The following is a 19930-nucleotide window of genomic DNA, read 5'->3' as shown; positions in this document are numbered from 1 at the left end:
TCTATGACAAATATCAACATGGGGCAGGGGGAGGGTTGTTACAGATTACTTTTGGTGCCCCAAAGCCTTGAGTTACACCTCTACTTAAAAAGTGATTACTACTTCCCATCTCCATTCAGACACTAAGGGTCCTAAGGGATAGGTTGTTTGGAGTTGTCAACATTCCCATATAAACAAGGGAACTCATAGGGTCCATTCACACAGAGGTTTTTTTGGCGAGGATTTTGGCGTTAAAAATCCACGCGGGAAAAAAGCCTAGCGGAGAAGGGAACCCATTGAAGTCAATGGGAGGCTTTTTTTCCATGTGGATTTTCAGCGACAAAATCCTCACCAAAAAACTGTGTGAATGGACCCTTAATGTTAAGGGTAAGCTCACACAGAGATTTTTGGCCAGGATTTTGAGGCTGTATCAATGGAGCCGGCCAGGTGTTTTTTCTGGGAAAAAGTAGCGAGGTGCTCATTCTTCAGGCCGTTTTGCCTCGCGATTCGGCCTGAAGACACTCCCTCCTCCCGACTAGGTCCATTCATTGGGCCTAATCCCAAGTGGAGTGCGTGACTGGATGCTGGTGCACTGCATTCAGTCGCGGCTACCCGTATTTTGGGCGGAGCCCAGTGTGAACTTACCCTAACCCAACAAAACCAGATAAGAAACCCAGAAACGAGGCCACACCTCTACTGTTGCATCCCCAATACAAGACACCACCAGTGACTATGCGGCTTTGGAAGAGATCGGCCATCTTTCTCCAATCCTATCCAAGCCCTTTAAGAGAGGGTTGTTGTTTTTTTTCCCCTTCTCTTGCTTTTTTCCTCCTTTGGCTGTTGATCACATCCTTGTGCAAATACTTTTTTTTTTTTCTCTCTGAGCATTTCCATGCACAAAGTGCGCATAATTTGACCTTAACGTTGCGAAGCACAGGCTTGTTTTTATTTTTGTAACTTCATGTACTTGCTTTCATTTTGCCTTAATTAGTTTCTTGGCAGTCTCTTCCAGCGTCTTTCATTCTCAAGTACCTCATAATAATTGTTTTTATTCAATATCTTTGAAAAGATGCAAACACAACCCCAGCAAAAGTTTAATTGTATTGTCTTATTTTTTTTTCATTTTTATTTATTTTCCAGGAACAAATTAAGGGTTTTCCTTTTTTTTTTTTTTTTTTTTTATTCTTTTTTAATGATTTTTTCTAATTTTTATTTTGATCTGTATTTTTGTTCTTATAGATTTTTTTTTTTAGATTTTATTCTTTCTTTCACTCTTTAAATTTATTTTTTTTTAAAGCACGGTTCTGTTTTGTTTTAAGTGAAATCCAAAATATCCGAAAATAACTGGTTATTTAACAACATATTTTTTTTAAAAAAATTTTGATGTTTTTAACTCTTTACATTATCTCTATTTTTTTTTTCTTTTGAAAATCCTAAAAAAAATTGCAATTCCAACTGTTGCCACTAGGCCTTAAATAATGTGTCACTTCCTGTCTCCTAAAAATGGACTATGGTCCATAAAGACAATGGGGGTGGATTTATTAAGACTGGAGCCTATTGATGTCCATGGGAAGTGTTTTTGTTGTGTGTGTGTGTGTTTTGTTTGTTTTTTTGTTTTTGTTTTTTGCTTGCTCTGTGACCTGTACACAGAGGGGATTAAATAACCCCTTGTAAAATTTTAATAACCCACCCCAAAAATTATTTAAAAAAAAATGTTGAACATAAACTTTTAGTTAATAATAATAAAAAAATATTTTCTAGATTCCTTTTTAACTTTTTTTTAAATTTTTTTATGGATTTTTAAGATTTTTAAATTCTCCAAAAATTCTTAAAAAAACATGTTGAACGTAAACGGTTAATAATAATAAAAAAATCCTTTTTAACATTTTATATTTTTTAGGAGTTTTTAACATTATTTTAATGTACATAACATACTATTTTAACAAAACGCTCCAAAAATTCTTTATAAATATGTTAAATGTAAACAGTTAATTAAAAAAAATCCTTTTTAACACTTTCTTTTTTCTTAATGAATTTTTAATACTTTTTCATGTGCATAACCTGTAAAATTTTAATGAAACGCTCCAAAAATTCCTAAAAAATAGGTTGAACGTAAACAGTTAACACTATTTATTTTTATGAATTTTTAAGGCTTTTTAATGTACATAACATGTACAATTTTAACAAAACGCTCCGAAAATTCTTTAAAAATTAGTTAATTAGTTTTATGAATTTTTAATTTTTTTTTTAATGTACACAACATGTAAAATTTTTAATAAAATTCTCCAAAAATTCTTTAAAAATCCATTTAACCTAAAACTTGATCTTCACCTAAAACTTGATCATCACGGTTCTTTTACCATCGATATAATTTTTATTACATTGTTTTAATCATTTTTCCTGCTTGACGTGGGTCTGTTTTGCTTCTATCAAGGCCACTCTAATGGCGTTCTGCCCCGGCTGTTAAATATGTGATGAAATCAATTCACATTAATCTGTTTTTCCCCATCCGACATAAAATTGGACAGGGAGAGAGTCTCTTGGAATTGCCTTTCTTTTGCTTTAGTCATGTCTTAATCACGGAGCGAGATACAATTAGTCTTTGGCGTCTTCTAATTGTTTGCTTTGAAGTCACCCTGTTTAACCGGTGCAAATAGTTCTGTGTTTTGTATCAACATTTTGTGCAGTTTGAAACTGTAAATGCTAAATTTCATTGATGTGACTGGTTATTAGATAAGGTAGAAATGGAAGCAGCCGGCAATTTAATTAGCGACTATTTTTCTGAGCAAGTCATTACTTTGATGAACCTCAGAGCAATGTTTATGGCTCCTAATTAACCATGTTAGTCATTTGATTGAATAATCACTTTAGAAATGTTTCGGCAATTTGATTAGGTCCTGACCCGCTCTTAGAGTCATAAATTAACAGATAGACCTTTCAAGACGTTGCAGAGGATTCTGGGAAATTTTTTATAAAAGATGGTGGAGTCTTCTCCTTTACAGATGTCCTACTTGATGGGACCCTTCTCTATAAAACTAAAAAACAGCCCATGGATTTCAGTGAGAGCGGTGTAATACTTCATTCCCCCTGTGGTGGCGCTACACTGCAGCAGGACAGATTTCCATCAGCTAATTCTCATGATAGTGGTCATCCGAAGTGAATAAACCCCTAAAATTATACATAATGGCCGATCCCCCGACTACTCCCGTTTCAACTTTTTCTGGAGGGTAAACCAGATCATAATGGGTTCGTTTTCCAAAAATGTCTACCGAAACCAAAACTTTTGGGGTTTGCTAGAACGAATCCACCATAGTTGATGATTATTATACTGTGGAGTCTTCTTGAGCTCCAGGGTACGATATCTGGAGGTCACATTTCCTAGACTTCACTGCAGTATGCGTTGGCACTCTGGTTTTCTTCCCAGGTTGCTCACTATGTCTTCTGTTCTGCAGGGCATTGGTCCCACCAGTGGTCACCTGTGGGGCATCAACGTCATCACGCTTTGACACTACAGCATTATCATGTACACTGTAGCATCAAAGTGTGATGATGTCAACCCCCTCGTGACCACTTAGGCCCAATCACAGGCTGGAGAGGTGATCTGGGGGGCGGAACACATGGAAGATGTCACGGGAAGACTCTGTGAAGATGTAAAAAAATGGTGGCTCTATTCTTGGCCTGAAGAGACCCCAAAGTATAACAATAACATTTGCACGGGGAACCTTGTGGAGTGACTCTCCCGAGGATTGCCCGTACTTCCTGTTTCCGTTTCACCACACAGGAAATGCCAGGAACTATCTGCTCAGCCAATCACTGACCTCAGGTTGACCATCCTTGGCCAGTGATTGGGCATTTCCAATAGGACCAGGGAGTAAAGATCAGCAGGGACCTGGTAAATGTTGGCATAGCAGTGCTGGGGAATCGGAGAGGTGTGTGTGTCTTTTTTTTTAACCCATTCTAGATATGTTTGAAAAGCAATATTTACCGAAGAACGTCTTTAGGTTTCTGACGACTTGTATCTAAGACTATTTTCTAGCTTTATAAGGCCATTATTGTTAGAACGCTGGCTCAGTATTTACCTAGTGTAAACATGGTAATCTTCTGTAAGAACATCGTATCCGCTGCCCAAGTCCAAATTTGCTCTACAAAAGTTTGGACAAGGTTGCGGAAGAACAAAAGCATGTTTGTGCCCGTGTCTATGGGAAGAGAGTACACTGTCATTATCCCCGTGATGGTCTTTGTTGCTTTATTCATACATAACATTGAAACCTTAGACGTCGGGTAAACCGATCCAGAATGACTTTACCGGGGAACAGATATTTCTATGTGCTCCACATGATGATTCATCTTCGCTATGAGCTTCATATAACTGTGTGGAAAGTTTTTGTTTTTTGTTGCTGTTTTTTAGACATTTTAAAGGGGTGTCCATCCAACTAAAGCTTAAAAATGCTATAAAGGTAGCAAAACTGACCTTGACCGAACATGACTGAACCTAACTGAACCCGACCAAACCTGACCGAACCCAACCTGACCGAACCCGACTAAACCTGACCAAACGTGACCGAACCCAACCTGACCGAACCCGACTAAACCTGACCGAACCCGACTAAACCTGACCAAACCTGACTGAACCTGACCAAACCAAACCTGACCGAACCCGACCAAACCTGACCGAACCGGACCAAACCTGACTGAACCCGACCAAAGCTGACTGAACCCGACCAAAGCTGACTGAACCCGACCAAAGCTGACTGAACCCGACCAAAGCTGACTGAACCCGACCAAAGCTGACTGAACCCGACCAAAGCTGACTGAACCCGACCAAAGCTGACTGAACCCGACCAAAGCTGACTGAACCCGACCAAAGCTGACTGAACCCGACCAAAGCTGACTGAACCCGACCAAAGCTGACTGAACCCGACCAAAGCTGACTGAACCCGACCAAAGCTGACTGAACCCGACCAAAGCTGACTGAACCCGACCAAAGCTGACTGAACCCGACCAAAGCTGACGGAACCCGACCAAAGCTGACGGAACCCGACCAAAGCTGACGGAACCCGACCAAAGCTGACGGAACCCGACCAAAGCTGACTGAACCCGACCAAAGCTGACTGAACCCGACCAAAGCTGACTGAACCCGACCAAAGCTGACTGAACCCGACCAAAGCTGACTGAACCCGACCAAAGCTGACTGAACCCGACCAAAGCTGACTGAACCCGACCAAAGCTGACTGAACCCGACCAAAGCTGACTGAACCCGACCAAAGCTGACTGAACCCGACCAAAGCTGACTGAACCCGACCAAAGCTGACTGAACCCGACCAAAGCTGACTGAACCCGACCAAAGCTGACTGAACCCGACCAAAGCTGACTGAACCCGACCAAAGCTGACTGAACCCGACCAAAGCTGACCGAACCCGACCAAAGCTGACCGAACCTGACCAAACCTGACCGAAGCCTACCACTCCAGACATATACTGACCCCAGCAATAATGTGACATGTGACCTCTACAACCAATCACAGACCTCAGTGTTGTTGCTAGTGGTCACATCTCCATGTTGACGTGCCATCGCTGACGACAAAAGTCTAAATGTAGTCAGGGCATGAAATGCCAATTCTGTAGTCTCTCAGTTTTACATATAGCAGTGTAACTATAGGGCTTGCTGCTAAATTTGACTATAGGTGCCCAAAAGCTTTTGTCGTGGTACCAAAATTGTTGTGTGTTTTATGGGGTCGGGGGAGGGGCTGTTACATTTTTTTTTTTTTTTACATCAGTTCCAAGAACTTGACAACATCTAATAAATTCCCAATAAATGAAGGATTCTAATAATATGTCTTTTATAGAATTTGGGGATCTGGCGTTCCCCTACAGAGCTCCTTTTACATACTAGATCATTTTCTTAGAGCCACCACTAGGGGGAGCTTCCGAAATAAGCAGATTCCTATCACGAGGAATGCGCACTGCACGATTAGCGATTCCTTGACCAAATTATTTCTACAGCGATAGCTGGTTGTCTTATTTTTAATTTATTATATTGCTATCATCATCATCATCATCATCATTTTACTTTTGCAAAAAAAATAAAATGTAATAACATTGAAGTTGCAAAGTATTATTTTTAAACCTATTTTCTAGTGTAAACTTCCAAGGTGAAAAATAAGCATTCATTAAATATTAATGAATTAAAAGAAAATAAAGTGAGAAAGATGCACACAAATAATAAAAAATAAAAATAAGAATTCACTTTTTTTTTTAAATCCAGCAAATTTTTGACACTTTTTGTAGCAGAACGTTCTGTTCATTTATTAAAGTAAGTAAATAAAATTACATTGAACTTAAACAGTGAACTTAAAATAATGAATAGTATAAATATTCACAAGTTTTTCGTTTTTTTTTGTTTTTTTTTTTTTTTAAGCACTGTTTCTGGTATAAAATAACATAAACATAAAAAAAAAGAAAATAAATTGAGAAAAATTTAAAAAATATTTATTTATTATTATTATTATTATTATTATTATTATTATTATTATTATTTATTATTATATTTTCTTAAAGCATTATGTATTTTACTCCTTTTGTAGTATAACATTCCAAAAACATAAAAAAATAGAAAATAAAGAGAGAAAAAGTACAAATAAAAAAATATTATTATTATTATTATTATTATTATTATTATATTTTTATGTATTTTACCCCTTTTATAATATAACCTTTCATTGTGAATTTTTTAATTAGTTTTTTAATATCCTCCTTTCCAATGTTGCTGCAGATTGCACCGATCACGGACCCATTGCACAGTAATAATGTAATTAATCAGAATAGATCAGGCGATGTGAATGGTGCTAGTTTTGGAGTGGGGGTTGGGGGGGGGGAGGGGTTACTAAGTGCTATTTAAAGTAAAGTGTGATTGCCGGAGCGCTGACCTTTACAAGGTTGATTATGCTGAAAGTTTGAGTTCAAGTGACTGTGTTAGATAAAATCAATGTTCTTCATATTCTGATTTCCTTTTGCCGGGCCACGTGCGTGTGTCTGGGAGACGCTAACCATGTGTTGACAGGTTTCCTTTGGCTGCGGCGCGTGTCCCTTTCTCTTACTCTTCTGTCTGCCGGCTGTCTCATTGATAACCTGCGCGCTTTCAATTCCAGACACTTCTTTGATTAGCATTGTCTTGTTTTTCCTTGCAGAAGTGCCTAGCTGCCATTCCATTTACATGAGGCAAGAAGCTTTCCTGGCACATCCCAACGGGGCCGAAGGTATTTCATTCTACAGCTGTTTTTATTTATTTATACCTTGTTGCACGCCGCGGCGACCAGGGATCGGTTTCAACTTCCGATTGACCTTTAGGTATTTTTTTTTTTTTTTTTTTAGGTTGTATGTTTGAGAAGGGCCCTCGACAGTTCTTTGATGACACCTGTGTAGTCCCAGAGAAATTTGACGGTATGTCTTCAGGATATAGAGTGATTTTTTTAAAAATTTTTTTATTGTGTGCGCTAGTTTGTTCAGCTCAGAAAATAATAGTTTGTGTGACCTCATAACATTGTGTGGTCATGCTGCAATAGAGTAAATAAAAAAGGTGGGCATTGGTGATTGTAGGCCATACACAAATACATTACTATTACAAGTGCTGCTCCTCGTGGGCGGGGCAAGAAATGTTTAGGTCTGTACTAAAGAGTAAGAAAACATGAAGTTGTCACTAATGTGGTTGAGATGTCACTAGGGTGGTGTTAGGTGACTAGTGTGGTAGCGGTGTGATGTCACTAGTGTGGTAGTGGTGTTATCCAGGTACTGAGCTCCTCTTAGGCAGTAACGTCACGTCAATTGGCCACATGACCATACCACAGCTCAATCTTATTTAAATGAATGGGGCTAACTGCACCATGGCCACATGACCAATGAACATGATGCTAATGCCTAAGAAGAGGAGGAGGAGCTCAGTATCCTAGTCCCAGATATCCCCTATCCTTAGGTCATCTGTTCAACACCAAAGACCCGTGCAGATCAGCTGGTTGAAGCAGTTCTGGCTTTCTGCTTTACGGACCATGTGTTATAATATGAATGGAACTGAGCAGCGACCAGGACAAGTTAATGGGACTGAGGTGCAATACCAAGTACAGCCACTATACAATGTATGGCGCTGTGCTTTGCTCTTTATGAAAAGACCACAACACTCGTCAGAATGCTGCAGTCTCTTCAAGTAACTGATCCAGCCCACTTGCCGATCTTCAACTGATAGCAAATCTTCTGGATAGGTCAGGGGAGAAAAACGATTGAGCAGGTTGAATCTTACATGCAGTCCTTTTATACTCAGGGTAGATAAACCATTCCCAGATGTGTCCCATTGGGCTCTCCCAGTCGGAACACATGCATGCTAGGCCAAGCTGGGAGTGCATATGTAGGAAGAGGCCAGGAGTAATAAACCAAGAAGCGAACAGCCAACCGCTCTTAAAGGGATATGTTTAATTGTAAGTGCTTTGATATATTCCACTTACGGACACCATATATAGGCCAATTTCTTTGTGATGGGTGACAGTACCAACCTTACCCTGTGTAATCGCAACATTCTCAATAGCAGGTCCTTGTTTTTCCTGTATTTTTGAGCACTGATTTGCATAGAGCGGCCGAACAGTAAAGGAAAGGGAGAAGGCCAGAGACGTAGCTGTGTTCTCGCTGGATGGCTGACGCACGCGGTTTTGCATATTTATCATCCAAGTCATGTACTTATGGATAAGCAGAGAAAACATTCAGGGTTTTTTGTGTCCTGAGCGTATATCATGTATATTATTATTGTCAACAACATCTGCAAAACTGCGCGGCCGCTTCTGCAACACCCAGGCCTGCAGCCAAGCGACAGCAACATTCCTGGCGGACTCTCTCCATTCTGTCAATGCGTTCTAAATTCAGGAATTTCGAGGGAATGTAGTACTACCTAGCTAGAGGACTGTGTGAAATAGCTCGCGTTTTAAAGGGCCACTCACCTAAATTGAGTAGTTACTATAACTGAAGCCTGTGAGGTGTACTGTCCCTTTAAGAAATGTGTTTATGAACCTGTAACAATCTTTGATATCTTTTGCAGGTGATATTAAACAAGAGCCGGGGTTGTACCGCGAAGGACCGACCTATCAGAGAAGAGGTTCACTCCAGCTATGGCAGTTTTTAGTTGCGTTACTTGATGATCCGGCCAATTCCCATTTTATTGCTTGGACCGGCCGAGGCATGGAGTTCAAGCTCATCGAGCCCGAGGAGGTGAGTGCTTCTTCAAGATGGCACTGACAATATAGGTAACAACTCTACGAGGATCCCAAATTTTAGCAGGCGGATTTCTAACCCATTGCTGGCCATGTTTTGCTGCTCTAGAAGTCACCTCTAGAAAAAGCAGCTTGCCACATATCGTCTCTGCAAAATAGAATCGTTTTCAAAAATAGATGTGGTAATAGTTTATTTTTGTCAATAAAATAAAATGAGTACAGAAAAGATAAATCCAAATCCAAATAATATTTGGTGAGAGTGCCCTTTGGCGGAGGAGTCCTGGAAGTGATGACATGGCCTCCATGAACCTCTGATCTCAACAGCCTACACTCACAGTAGATTAATGATCAGCAACAATTGCTTTTCTTAGATCATTGCTGATGTCTTTCCTCCTTGGCATTTTGCTTACAAACACTTGGATGCTGCAGACCAGCAAACTGCCAAAACTCCTGCTTTCTGGTTAGTTCTCCAAGATGTGTGGAATAACCTCCCTGCTGTGTTCCTTCAAAAACCGTCTGCAAGTGTACTCAGAAGAATTAATGGCAAAGGGCAAATATTGATAGGATTTAGAATTAATAATCAGCAAAAATTGCTTCTCTTAGATCATTGCTGATGTCTTTCCTCCTTGGCATTAGGCTTACAGCCTGGATGCTCCAAATCAGCAAACTGCCAAAACTCCTGCTTTCTGGTTAGTTCTCTAAGATGTTTGCTAAGTTCCTTAAAAAAAAACTATTTGTAAGGGTACCAAGAAAAATTAAAGGCAAAGGTCACACCAAATATTGCTAGGATTTAGGTTTCTCTTTCTTTATTCACTTCATTTTGGTAGTTGACCGAAATAAACTATTAATACTTCTTTTTCTGAAAACATTCTTACAATGCAGTATTTTTCCATACCTGCTTAAAACTTTTTCACAGTGCTGCAATACCCGTACTTGACCAGTACAGTACGGTATACTTATTCCTCCACAGTTAGTAAGTAAGAGGGTGTCCCTGGAGAGTGGTCGGGGGTCTACTACAATTGCACCAAACTATTCTATTTTCACTATATGTTTAAAATTGGAAAAAGTCAAATTTTCTCAAAAATTTAATTACATGGCTTGTGTATTTTTTTTCATAGGTGGCACGGCGATGGGGTATTCAGAAGAACCGACCCGCCATGAACTACGATAAACTTAGCCGTTCATTGCGCTACTATTACGAGAAGGGAATTATGCAAAAGGTGAGAGGTCGACATGGTGTCTTACAAGGGGCCGGACTTTGTTTATGGTTGGGTTCACAGGCTCCTTTAACATCGTAAAACCTGTAAATTTGTTCTTTCCTTCACTTCCATGTGCTCAGCCGAGCCTACTTGGCTTCCGAATGGGGTGAGGGGGATAAGCCTCAACTTTTGCTCAATGCTTGTCCCATGAGCAATGGCTGGGCAATGTGGTGGATCTAAGATGGCAATCCTTTTATTGTGCCTATTACATTGGCAACTACTGGTTTCCAGTTCCAAGGGAGTCTCAGTTTGATTTTGAGAATTCCACAAGTTCCACAAATAAGTCTGGCTACAATTTTCCAACTTAACGTCTGCCAGGTTATCAGCCAAAAAGATTACGATAAATTCTGAATTATTGGTCATCTCGTGGTTTATTGACCTAGCTCCCGTAAAACCGTAACAAAATTCAACTTTTTCTAAATTTTTGCAGTAAAAACTGAAAAACCTGTTAGATAACCCTTGTATCTGAATATACCCTTAGAAGATCTGTCTCCCCACACAGTGTATAATGCCCTATTCGTGCCCCCATAAAGTATAATGCTTTCTTTAGGGCTAGCTCACACGGGGGCAAGGAGGCGGATTTTGACAGAGGATTTCACCTTAAAATCTGCCTCCATACAATGGTGGTCTATGGAGACCACTAGCGTTCTTTTTTCCGCCAGCGGCATGTTGCTGATAGCGGAAAAAAGAAGCGAGCTGCCCTTTCTTCAGGCGGATTCCTGGCTGCAGCAACCTCTGGAGTCGGCCCATTCATTTGAGCCAACTCCGGAGGGGGAAGCCATGTCCACGACAGGCAGGTGGGTTTTGAAAAAGAGTGACGCAGCTCCCCACGCCACTCTTGGTGCCAAAATCCGCCCCACCGCCCCCCATGTGAACGAGCCCTTAGTGCTCATATACTGTATGTTGTCCCTTATATATATACCATATATTATTTCATAAGTGTTCTCTCAGTGGTCCCCAGACACCAGCTCAGAGAAGGAGAGGAGACCAAAGAGTGGTGTCTACTAGTTATGAGCGAATAGTATTAGGAACTCTAGTTTCGAATACCTCGCTCCATGGGAATGAATGGGAGCAGCCGGCGCTAGCGGCCGGCGCTGAACCCCTTCGCGATCGGCCACTCCCATTCATTCCTATAGGAGCGGAGGTATTCGAATCTAGGAATTGCTCCACACTAGTGTTTACTGAGAAGGATTCCCATTACATTCTGCCATGGGCACCACCGGTAGCCAATGTGTGCCCACTGCCGATGACGGTCGTCTTCATCATTGAGGAGAACGGAACCTGGCCAGGGTCAAAAAGTTGCCCCTTTTTGCAGTTTCTGTGGCTACAATGTGTGGCCTTTGATGAGAACGATGACTATAACATGACTCCTTCTGTATCTCTCCTTCTTTAAGGTCGCCGGAGAGAGATACGTGTACAAGTTTGTTTGCGATCCCGAGGCCCTCTTCTCCATGGCCTTCCCAGACAATCAACGGCCGCTGTTGAAAACGGACATGGAGCGACACATTAACGAAGAAGACACAGTACCACTGTCACATTTCGACGAAAATATTCCCTACATGGCAGACGGCGGCTACTGTAACAGTCACCCATACAATGAAGGATACGTTTACTAACGGGGGAAAACACAAAGACATTTCTATGATGACGATCATTTCAACTTTTCTTCGCAAGACCCAAGAAAAGCAAAATTATACATTTTTTTATAAATATATAAATATATATATTTAGTAGATGATAAATGGGCTTTTCCTGTTGCATATCTCCTATGGTCTGCCATGGACAAAGCACTTTACTTGAGGGACGGGATAAAACTGATACTATGTATGTAACAGGACGATAACAGATGGATATATAATATTCATTTATGCTCGGGAAGGGAACATAAAGCTCACGGTACTTCATTAATAAGTCATGACTGTGTTTCTTTTCTTCAGTTTTAAGATCTCATGATATATTGTACATTTTTTCTGGATACACAGGGTACAGTTAATTCTAATGGTAGAAATGGCTACATCAAAAATTTCAGATTTTCGTTGGAATTTTTTTTAAATTTCATCAAACGGTGTATGCATTAGCTCAATCCAGGGCCACTGACTCTTGTATCTATGTTGGATATGCTTTAAGTCCTTTTGAGAATCTTCAGGAACATACGTAAACATCTGATGAGGTCAGGTCAGATTTGCCTATAGAATAGACCCTTCTGTACATCGAAGAATCCTTCATGGTTTAGACATCAAGGGCATGTTCTCGAAGCTTCAAGATGTCCTTCAAGATCTGTAAAGGGCTAGAGGAGGCAGAAAAATAATGGGGCAAAACTTTTTGGAAATGTGGAAAAATTTTTTGCAGGCCTAGGGATGGGATGGAGACGTAACGTGTCTAAATTGGTGGTGGTCTTTGGAGAACCTACTGAAGTCAAAGCACTTAGTGGTTTGGAACACCGAAGTCAGTAGTTCTTAGACAGGTCTTGAGGTTTTGTGTCTTAGACCTTCGGCCAAGTATATACTAAGGACCATGGTGCCCAAGAACCATCTCTTATATTCCCAACTCAACACAAGATACCTTGTTAACTTTGCATCATGGATGCGGCCCCTACCTTATGTAGAGGTAACAAAACTTCCAAGGCCCATTGCAAAAACTGTGGCATGGCTGCCCATCTGCCATGTTATACTGGCACCTTATGGGACTGGGAACCGTTGGACCACCTCAGGAATTGGGACTGGGCTGCCACCTCTCCATTCCCTATAGCTACAAGCATTGTTCAGAGCATCTTTAGCTTCTATCACTACCCAAAACTCTCCCCCCTTCCGATAGAGCACATTGGATGGGACTTGGAAGAGCACACGCCATGTTTTCTGGAGTCAGTGGCTCTTTTTTTTAAAAAAAAAAAATTAAAAAATGGTGCAAATTTTACAAATTTTATTTACATTTTTTGTATTTAATGAGTAAATTTTTGAAATTCATAGGGGGTTTTACCAAATTTCCCTCCAATAAATGAGCAAATTTAGTCAATTACCTGTACCCTGTGTAACACCTTGTTATGCTGTTTGGCTGCAAGAAGCACTCTTTGGACAAAAAAGAAAAAAAAATTCAAAAACGACAAAAAAAAATAAATTCAAAAAATAACCAATACACTAAATAGGTACTTTAGAAATTTTTAGACATGGTACCCATTAATATGCATTTATGCCTTTTACTGCTGTGTTCTGTTCATAACATGTATAAATACTAGAAAAAAATTTTTTTTTGCTTCTGCTGCTGTATATTTTCTGTACTCTTCTCTTTGACGCTATAAATTTACTCTCCGGTCATTATAACGCATCGCTGTAACTACAGGTAGCATTTCAGGACAAAATAGATGACTCGAATCATTTATTGCATAGGACATAGCTTTGCCGCAATGCAATCAGCTTTTGCGCATCGACATTGACTGGTAAGCGTCCGCTCGCTGCGGGAGGCTGAGCAGGAACTTTTTGTAACGTGAGATCGGAGACTTTGCTTCTTAACGGACTCTCGAGACTCGAGGAGGAGAAAAAAAAACAAAAAAACAAATGGATCGACTGGTTTTACTGCCACTTACCTGGAGGCTCGATGTAAATGAACAGAAATCAGATTGGGAGAAATTTCTAAGGTTACATTTTTTTGTTTTATTTTTAAGAAGACCTGTACAGAAAGAATATGTATTGAAAATTTATTGGAAACTTATGGGTTTTGTGTGTGTGTTTTATTGTTTGTTTTTTTGCTTTTTGTTTTTTCTTTTGAATTTAATTTTTGAATTTTTTTTTTTTCTGGTTAAAAAAAGAACATCAAAATTTATGGAAATTCTGAAAAATTCTCCGTTCTGAATTATTTTTAATTTCTGTTTGACAAAAAAAAAAAAAAAAAAATTATAATATATCTCCATTGTCACTGTGGAATGCAAGACGACAGAGCGCGCAAAGGCTAATTCCTATGAATGTATTTGCGCTAATAGAATTTTTAACCTGCACGTTGACCAATCCTACGCGGGGATGTGTGCAAAAATTTACTAAACCCTTTGTCATTCAATTAAAAATAATGTATACAACATTTCCATGCGGTTCTAGGTGGTTTGTCGTAGACTCTGCTGGTGGAAGACGTTAGAAGGGTCCATTCGGACTATAATGGAGACTTGTGCCCACTTTAGTCCTCGGCGGGCTTCATTTATGGAACATGGTAGAACTTATGTGTTCTACGTAATTGACCTCCAAACCTTTTTGGTTTATTACTTCGATACAAATCTCCAACCCCATGCATAGCCGTTAAATCTTGACCCCCTGATCGTTGGGACCCTCACCGTTGCTGAATGGGGCATCCCCCAGCCATAAGACTGTGGATAGATGTAGCATGAATGAAGGGACATTGAAGCTTTCCCCAGATGTACCATCTAAAGTCTATGACTCTGATGAAGATCGTTGAACATTGTTTGGTCTTCCTCAATGTGGCCATAGACTTTGCATGGAGTGACAGGTCACATGCTTGACTGGTGCTCTATTCGAAATCCTTCTATCCATGGCATTGGACCTAGGAGGACCATGGTCCATAGAGTTGACAGCAGTCGGTGATCATGGTGTTTCCCCTACAGGAGAACGGCAGTAATTTGGATAACAGAGGTGGAAGAGGAAAGGCGGTAGATCACCAAATGCAAGGTCTGGAGGCCAAAATAAAGGTCACAAGAATGTACCAAAATTATTATGGTGGTTGTGCCAAAGTTGGACCTCTTGGTTACATTTTATATTGGTAAACCTAGTGGACCCATACCGTATGGCACTGGCCAGCCTCTACTCGCTTTTGCCCACTTTAGATGTTTTCCACAGCAAATATATACCTGATACCAGTATTTTTTGGTATGGCATTGGATGAGGTACCAAGTGAACCAAAGCAGTACCATAAGGTCATTTGTCCAAAAACTACCGAGTAGTGATTGGTCACGGCCCTATGTCTCGAAACAGGCAGCCAACATTAAATATTAGTTGACCGCTATGGCATTGAAGGGATAGAAAGCAAAACAGAACTGCGGAAAGTAGTTGGCACCATGTGGTGGAAAAGTGGCTTAAAAGGGTTTACCAAGATAGATATTTAATTTGCCACCACCATGGATTTACAATCCATTCTTTTCTGGTTCAGGTAATGTGCTGTTCATTGTGCACATGACTTCAGGTGTTAACCATGAGTGTGATGTCATCATCGATGAAAGCAGAATGTGTCTAAACTGTAGTGACTACCAGAGCAGCCAGGAGGAGGGTGAGGGCAGGTCCTGATCACCAGACAAGCCAGCACCCGGTTCACACATAAGATCAAAGCTGATATTAGAGGCAGCTGCAGCATGTAAAGTAGAAAACCACACTGTTATATGGACACGGACGGGCTGGCAGCATGGTGGATGTGCAAAACTGTGAATGCTTTATGATTAGCATCATGTAAGGAAAACTGCATGTGCGGCCCCGGAAAAGCCCTTTACTATGAAAATCTAGGTCATATCAACCAACACAGCTTAGTTAGTATCTATAATAATGTTAGATTAGGTGATCAGACCCATGGTTTGCAGTCAGTAAGCTAGTGCAGAAAATTCATCCGTATTGCACTTTTGCACTTGATGATCTCTTACAGGGAATTTTTTTTACATTAAACATATTTTGTTGGAATTTTTGATGTCACAATTTACCTCCTCCCTATAACCTCTCCCATAACCGTTCATAAATCCAATCTAGCCTATGGACAAGGAGCTGTTGTAAAGCACTTCAGTAAGGCCGGGTTCACACAGGGTTTATTGGACCGGATTGACGCATGAATCCGCCTCTGAATCCGGTCCAAAAAACGCCTCCATCGGCTAGTGCGACTGTCGTTGCATTCCGCTCTGGAATAGGCCCAAATGAATGAGCCTAGTGGGTTAGGCGCGTCGTGCCTCGGATGTCCACCCGTAAGCGTCTTCTGGTCTCCGTGGTGAAACCGTTTTTTGGGGGGTTTTTTAACCGGCATAAAGTCCTGCATGTCCGGTTAAAAAACCGGTTTTGCCATGGACAGGCAGAAGACGCTCACGGGCGGACACTTTGCAAGCCCATTCAAAGGAATGGGTTTGAATAGTGACTGCCGGGTTTCCGTCCCCCGTCCAGTTTCTCAGGCACATAACGGAAACTTGCAAAGGGGAGACCGGGCGCAGGTGTGAACCCACCCTAAGAGAGCAGAGATGAAGCTCAGGCAAGATGGCCGCCCCCATAATCATGGACAGAAAAAAAGTGCAATCAGAAAATAGAAACAAATTAGGAAATACGTGATATTTCAATATCTGGTTTAAAAAAAATTATGTAACAAAAAATGGCAATTACCAGTATTTGCTTGTCACAGATAAAAAAAAAAAAAAAAAAAACATTCAAGAAAAAAATCTAAAGTTTTGTGGGTTAAGCTAAAAACCACATTCAGGCCCCACGGTGTGGAAATGCAGCTTCTTTTGTTGCAGATTTTGTTTTTTGTTTTTCAAACCCAGGAGTGGATTGAAGTATAAGAACTTCCTATATATTCTCCATTCCCTCTGTAGCCATTTTTGACTTTGGCTTAAAAAACGCAGCAAAATCTGCAACAAAAGAAGCTGCGTTTCTGCACCGTGGGGCCTCCGGAACTATCTAGATGCATGGATGGACCCCCTACTGACTGTCTGTTGGGATGCCTACTGACCACCATAATGGTGACCCTTGTTCTCCCCAGTCACTAGACCACTCCATTTCTAGCCCTCCTAGCTATGGTCTGGTACCAGTAGAGCAATAGGAGCTAGGCTTTTCCATTCTGGCAATAAATCAGGATCCAGTAGGGTTGAGCCGATCTTGAGATTTCAGGATCAATTTTAAAATACGATTTCTGATCATTTTCCAGCCGATCCTGATCCAGATCGCGATTGTGAAATTTGCTCTTTCCCGATCCTGATCAATCAACCCTAGTCAATGCTTCTCTATGGGAAAAGCCACTTTTAGGGTTGAGCCGATCTTGGGATTTCAAAATCCGATTTCCGATCATTTTCCAGCCAATCCCGATCCTGAAATTTGCAGAAGGAATGGAGAAAACCATGACCACTGGGTTTGACTACATACTGTAGGGTTTGTAGTCTGTTACCATGAAGACACATAGGTCTGCATTGGAGCTGTGTACATAAAACGGTAAAAGATTTTTCATTGAGAATATATTAGGGTCTATATATAGCAGTGACATGGACACAGCCCTGGGCAGCCGAGGACTGTAACCTCCGAGGACTGTTTACATTACAAATCTTCCCCTTCTAAGACTTTGCAGAATAGAAGAAGAAAAAAAATCCTTCTCTGTCAGTTCTCTGTGGAAAATCCATGAATTTGCGAGGCTGATGAGGTGAGATCTTTGTCAGTAAGTTATGATGAAACGCAGTCTCGCACCTTCATCTCAATATAGCACTTGAATACCAAGCGGGGCGAGATTTAGTTTTGTGCATATGAATGAGGTCCCCGGTGACATCACAAATCTTTTAGTGACCTATTTCGGACCCTGATATCATTGTCTGGAATATTTCCATTTTTTTTTTCTTTCTTTGCTCTGCTCATGTAAATTCTGTACAATGACACAAAGTCCCTTCAAGGTAGTCGCAAAGTTACAGACTCGAGAGGTCAAGAAAGTTCTGGAGACGAGATCTCAAAAGAGTTTGTCACCGAAAAGTCATCGATCCCTAGGAGGTGCCACTAACTTCTGACCCCTGACAGTCTCTAGGATGAAGTTCCACTTTGTCTCCTTATGGGTTTGAGTTTCTTAGGTTAGCTGCAGTGATGTCCAGTGGCGTAAGAAGGAATGGCTGGGCCCCAAGGCGAACATTTGACATAGGGCCCCCCTCACCCTCTGCCGCACAAACCAAAGTCCTGCACACAGTATTATGTCCCATAGTGGCCCCAGTGCACAGTATTATGCCCCATAGTGGCCCCTGCACACAGTATTATGCCCCATAGTGGCCCCAGTGCACAGTATTATGCCCCATAGTGGCCCCTGCACACAGTATTATGCCCCATAGTGGCCCCCTGCACACAGTATTATCCCCCATAGTGGCCCCTGCACACAGTATTATGCCCCATAGTGTCCCCTGCACACAGTATTATGTCCCATAGTGGCCCCAGTACACAGTATTATGCCCCATAGTGGCCCCTGCACACAGTATTATGTCCCATAGTGGCCCCTGCACACAGTATTATGTCCCATAGTGGCCCCTGCACACAGTATTATGTCCCATAGTGGTCCCTGCACACAGTATTATGCCCCATAGTGGCCCCTGCACACAGTATTATGCCCCATAGTGTCCCCTGCACACAGTATTATGTCCCATAGTGGCCCCTGCACACAGTATTATGTCCCATAGTGGCCCCTGCACACAGTATTATGTCCCATAGTGGTCCCTGCACACAGTATTATGCCCCATAGTGGCCCCTGCACACAGTATTATGCCCCATAGTGTCCCCTGCACACAGTATTATGTCCCATAGTGGCCCCAGTACACAGTATTATGCCCCATAGTGGCCCCTGCACACAGTATTATGTCCCATAGTGGCCCCCTGCACACAGTATTATGTCCCATAGTGGCCCCTGCACACAGTATTATGTCCCATAGTGGCCCCTGCACACAGTATTATGCCCCATAGTGGCCCCTGCACACAGTATTATGTCCCATAGTGGCCCCTGTACACAGTATTATGTCCCATAGTGGCCCCTGCACACAGTATTATGTCCCCATAGTGTCCCCTGCACACAGTATTATACCCCATAGTGTCCCCTGCACACAGTATTATGTCCCATAGTGGCCCCTGCACACAGTATTATCCCCCATAGTGTCCCCTGCACACAGTATTATGCCCCATAGTGTCCCTTGCACACAGTATTATGCCCCATAGTGGCCCCTGCACACAGTATTATGCCCCATAGTGGCCCCTGCACACAGTATTATACCCCATAGTGGCCCCTGCACACAGTATTATGTCCCATAGTGGCCCCTGCACACAGTATTATGCCCCATAGTGGCCCCTGCACACAGTATTATGTCCCATAGTGGCCCCTGCACACAGTATTATGCCCCATAGTGGCCCCTGCACACAGTATTATGCCCCATAGTGGTCCCTGCACACAGTATTATGTCCCATAGTGGCCCCTGAACACAGTATTATGCCCCATAGTGGCCCCTGCACACAGTATTATGCCCCATAGTGGCCCCTGCACACAGTATTATGTCCCATAATGGCCCCTGCACACAGTATTATACCCCATAGTGGCCCCTGAACACAGTATTATCCCCCATAGTGGCCCCTGCACACAGTATTATGCCCCTTGTGGACCACCCATGTACAATTATTATACTCTGGAGTCTTTTCAGACCCCAAAGTACAATAATCGGAGATCCAGGGGAGGATACAAATATAACAAACACTGTTAC

At 41.5% G+C, this 19930-nt stretch overlaps 1 protein-coding gene across 2 annotated transcripts in view; it reads left to right on the top strand.

The window, feature by feature from the left end:
* ETV1 (ETS variant transcription factor 1) overlaps nt 1-12111 on the top strand; it is a 55038-nt gene extending 42927 nt beyond the window's left edge. For both annotated transcript variants that reach the window (XM_075271812.1, XM_075271813.1), the window contains 5 exons: nt 7166-7234; nt 7350-7418; nt 9055-9224; nt 10345-10446; nt 11880-12111. In XM_075271812.1, the coding sequence (XP_075127913.1) occupies nt 7166-7234; nt 7350-7418; nt 9055-9224; nt 10345-10446; nt 11880-12101 (632 nt within the window). In that variant the 3' untranslated portion in view covers nt 12102-12111. The remainder of the gene's footprint in view (nt 1-7165; nt 7235-7349; nt 7419-9054; nt 9225-10344; nt 10447-11879) is intronic.
* Nucleotides 12112-19930: the final 7819 nt, after the last annotated feature.

Source organism: Leptodactylus fuscus, chromosome 4, assembly GCF_031893055.1.
Source record: "Leptodactylus fuscus isolate aLepFus1 chromosome 4, aLepFus1.hap2, whole genome shotgun sequence".
Lineage (NCBI taxonomy): Eukaryota > Metazoa > Chordata > Amphibia > Anura > Leptodactylidae > Leptodactylus > Leptodactylus fuscus.
This window is presented reverse-complemented; position numbering and strand designations above follow the sequence as displayed.